Genomic DNA, 8,448 nt, shown 5'->3' with positions numbered 1-8,448 from the left:
CAAGGCGGCAATCCATGGAAAGGAAATCCATACTGGCCCAGTATTACCACAAATATTGCCCCAGCTTTGTTGCTCTGTCACGTTCTTAGCTATGAGATAGCTTTTTAAAAGTATAATTATTAACCTTAGGTCATCAAATATCAAATAATAATTCTTTAACATCCTATATAGTTAGGAAATTCAATTGCCAGAGATCTGTTCAAAATATACTGAGAAATACTAAATGTTCTGCTTAAAATTTGATGCTAGCAAAACATATAGAACTTAGGTTGCATACAACTCCAGAAAGTTGTAAAGCTTTTAGGATATTTCTACTCTGAAATACCTCTAAAGGACAAATATTTGGCAGACATGAAAATGACTCACTTACACTGGTCTGTCTTCAGTGTTGTATGCTTTAAAAACAAAAGGAATTATGAACTGGCTGCACACATTACACCACAACATTATGGTCAGCTGACAATATAGATCAAGTTAATGGTGCAGAATGGTGAATGCGAATTCCAGAGCAAGGCATAGATAAGGACTAGAAAATAACACAAAAGGTATACTAGTAAACAGACAAACTCCTGAGGGGGCACCAAGGACAAAACAAAGCTGGGTGACGAGATTTACTTATATGAAAATCTGATTATGATATACTCGCTGGTTAGCTTTCCTTCCATCTCCCAAACAAAATTTCCAAGTTCAAAGCATCTACTATACCTTAGCACCTCCACTGTCTAAGCATCACAGACAATACAGCAGAGCATTACAGTGAAGGGCAACACAAGTAGTTTTGGAAGGCGTGGAAAAGAGAAGACGTAAGTACAGGGAATACGGCAATAAAAGCCTAAATCACTATAGCACCTTTAAATTTTGTTTCTTGTCAAAACACAAATTTGGATGTGGCAGACATTTTGAGCTATTATATGTTTCAGAACAGAGAAACAAAAATGGATGAACATATTAATTAGTAAAGAGGAAGGGAAAGGAATGAAGAAAGGTACCAGTGGAATCTTTGTTAGATGATCATCTCAGTCAAGTAATCTCACCCATAATCTGTTTCTTTACTTTCCTTAGTCATTCACACATCCTTCCTCAACAGTCCCATCTTTCACTTGACTGATGTAATGCTAAGTATTTATTACACTGGCACTTTCACAGTTTGTTGGGCTGCTTGTTGTTATCTTTTCCATACCCTCATTTTCCTGATATTAATGTCCGATTTTCCTCTTCCTTTTTTTAAAACTCACCCTACCTATTTCTCAATACATTCTTAAAATCCATTATATCTTTTTCCAGTTCTAATAAAGGGTCACTGATCTGAAAGACCATCTCTGCTTGTTTCTCCACCCCTGCTGCCTGACCTGCTGTGCATCTCCAGTATTTTCCATTTCTATTTCTTGTTTTTCAATTCTCATGAAGGACATTAGGGACAAAATGCCAACTCTCCGTTCTAATCACAGACGCTGAATGACCTGCTGTGCATTTCCAGATTCTTTGTTTTCACTTCAATTTGAAATATTTAACTTGTATCCATCTTGATACAGACTAACTAAGAGTAACACATTTTTGGATATTTTCAAACAGAATTGCTTTGTTCATTCTTGTTCTGTTAACTTTGTCATTCAAATGTTACCTGTTCCAGCACATTGAATTTTGCAGTCAGTAGTTAAAATAATTGAACATTATATTGGAATAGAAGTCAAGCTGGAGAGAAGAAATAATCAAAGTTTCTGAACGCTGCCAACTCAGACAGTTAAGTATATCAGCTTGGAACTATTTTGGAAGTGAACACAGATCTTCCCGGAGCAGGCCAGTATTATGCCCAATAAGACGGAATTGTTAAATTCGGAGAGGTAATGATACCCGTATTGGCTTTAAATTTCAAATCGGGAATTGCATAGGATGTACTTGGGGCAAGGCAGCACTCACTTCAAACCCTCAAGAGTGGAACTTTCAACATTCAAATGTCATCAAATTTGTGCTTCAAATAGTCTTTCATGACTTTTGCAAGAGGAAGTTCATCCAGTCCTTTCAAATTTTGAAGGCCAATACACTGACGAATCCTAATTCGGCACAGATCTTGTAAACTTCGAGGCTGTCCTAGAGGGGGGCAGAAAAATAAAACAACCATTACACTAATGTCCCATGACATGCATTAAAGATCAGTTGATCAAATGTTATGCAGGCAAATTGAAAATGCTAAGTTTGCTTTCTTTGGCAGAGGTTTCGCAACTAATAAGTTGGCTGTGCGTGCACGTGTGCATCAGGATGACTTCTTTGCTTAACAGCAGTTTTAAATATTTAAATATTTACCAAACTAGTGGCCATTGATTCTAAGTTAAATTTCACAACTTGTGGTTTGGTCAACAATTTAGGAACAAAACAAATATAAATTTCACATTTAATTGCCCTTTAGGGGTGTTAAAGGGTCCATTTTCCATAGCAAATTTTCATTTAAAGGTACAGATAGTTGCTCCTTTTCTTGTTTCGCGCTCACACTGTTACAGGATTTTGAAGGAATATGGGTAAAAATTGTGGATGCAGAAATCATTGGCGTAATGACCATAATCTGTTAGTATTCCCTGGATTTGGGAAAGTTGCCAGAAGACTGCAGAATTGCAACCATTATGCCTTGTAAATACGATCCACTACAGACTGGTTAAACTTTGGTGGTGGGAAAACTTTGAGAAGCAATTTTTCGTATTAAAATTAGTCACTACTTTGAAAGAAAAGCAATTTAATTAGGGATAATCAGCATAGATTTCTACAGTGAAATGTGTTTAACTTGAAGTTTATTGCATAGACAATAGACACTAGGTGCAGGACTAGGTCATTTGGCCCTTCGAGCCAGCTCCACCATTCATTATAATCATGACTGATCATCCACAATCAGCATCTTGTTCCTGCCTTATCCCCATAATCTTTGATTCCACTATCTCTAAGAGCTCTATCCATCTGAAGTGGTACAGGATGGGTCAATAGAGGTAACACTTCTGACGCGGTATACAGGAATTTACAGAGGCACTTGATACAGTGCCACACAACATACTTGCGAGGAAAGAGATTAGATTAGATTAACTACAGTGTGGAAACACACCCTTCGGCCCAACAAGTCCACACCGAACCTCCGAAGAGTAACCCACCCAGACCCATTTCCCTCTGACTAATGCACCTAACCTAAACATCCCTGAACACTACGGGCAATTTAGCATTGCCAATTCACCTGGCCTGCACATCTTTGGACTGTGGGAGGAAACCGGAGCACCCGGAGGAAACTCACGCAGACACGGGGAGAATGTGCAAACTCCACACAGACAGTCGCCCGAGGTTGGAATAGAACCTGGGACGTTGGTGCTGTGAGGCAGCAGTGCTAACCACTGAGCCACCGTGCCGCCCCTAGATAGTAGGAACATAGACACAAAATTGCTTGACTGATAGAAAATAGAGGAATGATTAATGGATAGTTTTCAGGCTGGAGGAAGGTTTGTAGTGGAGCTCCCAGGGCTTGATATTGGGACTCTTGCATTTTTCTAATAAAAATTAATGATCTGGATCTTGGTTTAAAGGGGAAACGTAGAATCTGCTGATGACACTTAACTTGGAAGAATTGTAAACTGCAAGAAGCACAGTGTGGAACTCCTAAAGGACATTAACAAGTTGGTGTAATGGACATAAGCAGTTCAGTGCTTAAGGTGGAAGAACATTAAAAGGTAGTATTAAATATGGTATAATTCGAAAGGGGTTGCAGGGTCAGAGAGATGTGGGTGCAAATATGTACAGATCACTACTACTTGACAGGTGGAGAGAGCAGTAAATAAAACGTACAGTGTTCTCAGCATTACTAACAGAGGCACAGAGTAAAACATCAAAGACCTGATGTTTAACTTGTACAGGACACTTGTTGGACTTCTGCTGCAGTACTGTGTGCAGTTATAGATGCCATATTATAGGAAAGATGTGAATACTTTGGGAGAGTGCAGATATGATTCATGTGAATGGTTCTAGTAATGAGGAACATCAGTTGTGAGGATAGATTGAAGTTGGGACTGTTCTCCTTGGAGAGAATATGGTTAAGGGGAGGTTTGATTTGGGATGGTTTTCAAAATCATGGACAGGATAGATGGGTTGATGCTGTTCCTGCCTGTAAAAGAATAAAAGGATAAGGCATAGATTTAAAGTGATGTGCGAACAAAGTAAGGGTGATGTCAGACATAACTTTTTCACATAGTACGTAGTTAAGGTACGGAATGCATTTCATGGGAAATGTGGTGGAGGAAGATTCAACTCAGGCTTTCAAGAGAGCAATCATGATTATTCAAATACAAATAGCGTGCATGGATATGGGAAAAAGGAACAAACATTGCCGGGAACTAACAGATCTGGTGCAGGTGCTGAATGGCCTCCTTCTGCATTGTAACAATTCTGTGATTGTGACTGAGAAAATAATTTGATGTGAAAACAGCAGCTGAACCTTAAATCTGTTTTATTACATTGTTAAATTATTAGAAGCTCTTGTATTCTGTCCTCTCGAACAGCTTCTTTCAGGCAAGTATAGTGCATGAACCACGTGCTTCAATGTCAGCTGCTGCAGCATGCATTTAGTCTAGATTAGATTACTTACAGTGTGGAAACAGGCCCTTCGGCCCAACAAGTCCACACCGCCCCGCCGAAGCGAAACCCACCCATTCCCCTACATTTACCTCTTTTACCTAACACTACGGGCAATTTAGCATGGCCAATTCACCTGACCTGCACATCTTTGGACTGTGGGAGGAAACCGGAGCACCTGGAGGAAACCCAGGCAGACACGGGGAGAATGTGCAAATTCCACACAGTCAGTCGCCTGAGTCGGGAATTGAACCCGGGTCTCTGGCGCTGTGAGGCAGCAGTGCTAACCACTGTGCCACCGTGCCGCCCACATTTATGCTGGGTTGCTAATGCACTTGTGTAAAGTCCAGCTCAGATTGATTTTGTTTCTTACAAATCAATGCACATTTTAACAAGTCATTTATTGAGTCATACAGGTAAGAAACAGGACCTTCAGCCCACCATGTCAATGCCAACCAAGAAACACCAAACTACAATAAACCTGCATTTGGTCATAGCCTACGATGCCCTGACATTTTAAGTGCTCATCCAGATGCTTTTTAAATGTTCAAAAGTACCAGTCTCCACCACCCTCCCAGGCAATGCATTCTATATTTCTACCACCCTCTTGGTGATTTTTGTCTCTCAGATCCCCACTAAACCATCTACCTCTCATGTCTGCCATAGGAAAAAGATTCTCACAGTCTACCCAGTCTACACCTCTTATAATCTTGTCAATCAGATCCCCCCTCAGCCTCTGCTGCTCCAGGAAAACAAATCCAGGGTAATCAGTCTCTCCTCATAATGGAGTGTTTTCATCCCAGACAACATATGGATGAATTGCCTTTGCACTCTCTCCACTGCAATCATGTCCTTCCAATAGCATGGCGATCAGAACTGCACGAAGCATTATATCATTGTCCTAACCAATGTTTGATAAAGGTATAACAAGACTTCCTTGCACCTATAGTCTATGTCCCAGCAAATGAAGGCAAGCATCCTACATGCCTCCTTCACCTTCCTATTTACTGGGTTGGTATCAGGGATCTATGTACTTGTACACTAAGGCACTTTTGTTCCTCTGTACTCCCTGGGGACATACTATTCATTGAGTATATCCTTCCTTTATTAGACCTCCCAAAATGCATCATCTTCCACTTAAATTCCATCTGCTATTGCTCTGATCAAGAATTGTATTTGATTTGACTTAAAATTAACAATACTTTAAATATTTTGTATAAATTGCATTTCTAGAGCACACACAAGAAAAAAATTCTGCTTTGGTAAATTACTAGATTTTGGAAATGCAAGTCCTTGGGTAATCTATAGATTTTATTATGCTGTCACTAAACAAATGATAGTGCACCAACTGATGCGTACAGACAAACTGGAGCGTTGTGGCTGTCTGATCTAAAAACAAACACGCCAAGTTTACCATAATATTTGACTGGGAGAAAGTGAGCACTGCAGATGCTGGAAATCAGAGTCAAAATGTGTGGTGCTAGAAAAACACAGCTACTCAGGCAGCATTCGAGGAGCAGGAGAATTGACATTTTAGGCATAAGCTCTTCATCAGGAACGAGGGGGTGACCTAAGGGGGCTGAGAGATAAATGGAAAGGTAGCTGAGAATGCAATAGGTAGATGAAGTTGGGGGTGAAGGTGATACGTTGGAGAGGAGGGTGGAGCGGATAAGTGGAAAGCAAGATGGACAGGTAGGACAGGTCAAGAGGGCAGTGCCGAGGAGCCAAAGATGTCCCCCAGAGATATTCTCTGAAGCATTCCGCAAGAAGGCGTCCTGTCTCCCCAGTGTGGAGGAGACCACATCAGGAGCAATGGAGACAGTAGATGACATGTGTGGAAGTGCATGTAAATCTGTCGGATGTGAAAAGTTCCGTTGGGGCCTTGGACAGAGGTAAGGGGGGAGGTGTGGGCACAGGCTTTGCACTTCGTGCGGCTTTGTAGGTGACGGAAATGGTAGAGAACAATGTGATGTATTCGGAGGTTGGTTGGGTGGAAGGTGAGGACCAGTGGGATTCTGTCCTTGTTGCAGTTGGAGAGGTGGGGTTCGAGGGCAGAAGTATGGGAAGTGGATGAGATGTGGAGGGTATCATTGACCACATGCGGTCTTTGAAGGAGGCCACCTGTATATCCTGTGGTGGAATTGGTCCTCCTGGGAGCAAATGGGTGGCATGGTGGCACAGTGGTTAGCACTGCTGCCTCACAACACCAGAGACCCGGGTTCAATTCCTGCCTCAGGCGACTGTCTGTGTGGAGTTTGCACATTCTCCCAGTGTCTGCGTGGGTTTCCTCCGGGTGTTCCGGTTTCCTCCCATAGTCCAAAAATGTGCAGGTTAGGTGAATTGGCCATGCTAAATTGCCTGTAGTGTTAGGTGAAGGGGTAAATGTAGGGGAATGGGTATGGGTGGGTTGCGCTTCGGCGGGTCGGTGTGGACTTGTTGGGCCGAAGGACCTGTTTCCACAGTGTAAGTAATCTAATATAATGCAAATGCAGCAGAGGTGGAGGAATTGGGATTAAAGAATGGCATTTTTACAGGACGCATCCCTTATTCTCAATTCCTCCGTCTCCGCTGCATCTGCTCCCAGGAGGACCAATTCTACCACAGAACATACCAGATGGCCTCCTTCTTCAAAGACTGCAATTTCCCCTCCCACGTGGTTGATGATGCCCTCCAGCGCATCTCCTCCACTTCCTGCACCTCCGCCCTCGAACCCAACCCCTCCAACCACAACAAGGCCATTTCTGCCTCCTACAAACAGACCCCACCACCAGGGATCTATATCCTTCTCCCCCATTATCGGCATTCCACAAAGACCATTCCCTCCGCGACTCCCTTGTTAGGTCCACACCCCCACCGACCAACCCACCTCCCCTCTTGGCACTTTTCACTGCCACCAAAAAAACTGCAAAACCTACGCCCACACCTCCCCCCTTACCTCTGCCCAAGGCCCCAAAGGAGCCTTCTATATTCGTCAGAGATTTACCTGCACTTCCTCACACATCATCTACTGTATTCGTTGCTCCCAGCGTGGTCTCCTCTACATTGTGGAGACAGGATGCCTTCTTGCGGAACACTTCAGAGAATATGAAGCTGCACGGGCTCAGTGCTCAGCTCTGCTGCCTCACAGCACCAGGGATCTGGGTTCGATTCCAGCCTTGGGTGACTGTCTATGTAGAACTTGCACATTCTCCCTGTGTCTGCATGGGTTTCCTCACGGTGCTCCAGTTTCCTCCCACAGTCCAAAGACGTGCAGGTTAGGTGAATTGGCCAAGCTTAATTGACCAATGTTCAGGGATGTGTAGGTTAGGTGCATTAGTCAGGAGAAATGTAAAGTAATAGGGTAAGAGAATAGGTCTTCAGCAGATCAGAGTGGACTTGTTGGGCCAAAGGGCCTATTTCCACTCTGCAGGGATTCTATAAACTCTCTGGGACACATGCACGAAACAACCTCACTACCCTGTGGCCAAACACTTTAACTCCCTCTCCTACTCTGCCAAGGACATGCAGGTCCTGGGCCACCTCCACCACCAAATCCTTACCATCCAACACCTGGAGGAAGAATGCCTCATCATCCTCTTTAGGACCCTCCAACCACATGCGATCAATGTGGATTTTACCAGTTTCCTCATTTCCCCTCCCCCTACCTTATCCAGTTCCAACTTTCCAACTCAGCACTGCCCTCTTGACTTGTCCTACCTGTCCCATTTTCCTTCCCACCTATCCGCCCTACTCTACTCTCCTCCAACCTATCACCTTCACCCCCAACTTAATTCACCTATTGCATTCTTAGTACCTTCCCCCACCCCGCCCCACCCCCCCTCCCATTTATCTCTCCGCCCCTCGCCCACCCCC

General features: G+C 43.3%; 1 protein-coding gene across 10 annotated transcripts in view; it reads right to left on the bottom strand.

The window, feature by feature from the left end:
• Positions 1-1,559: 1,559 nt before the first annotated feature.
• Positions 1,560-8,448, bottom strand: part of asb7 (ankyrin repeat and SOCS box containing 7) — a 78,256-nt gene continuing 71,367 nt past the window's right edge. For 9 of the 10 annotated variants that reach the window (XM_043677654.1, XM_043677664.1, XM_043677658.1 and 6 more), the window contains one exon: positions 2,002-2,088. Coding sequence is in view for 1 of the 10 variants with exons in the window: in XM_043677662.1 (XP_043533597.1) it covers positions 1,949-2,088 (140 nt within the window). In the remaining 9 variants the exon portion in view is untranslated. Of the gene's footprint in view, positions 2,089-8,448 lie in introns of all 10 variants that reach the window. The other variant, XM_043677662.1, reaches the window with a different exon arrangement.

This window comes from Chiloscyllium plagiosum, chromosome 36 (assembly GCF_004010195.1).
Source record: "Chiloscyllium plagiosum isolate BGI_BamShark_2017 chromosome 36, ASM401019v2, whole genome shotgun sequence".
Lineage (NCBI taxonomy): Eukaryota > Metazoa > Chordata > Chondrichthyes > Orectolobiformes > Hemiscylliidae > Chiloscyllium > Chiloscyllium plagiosum.
This window is presented reverse-complemented; position numbering and strand designations above follow the sequence as displayed.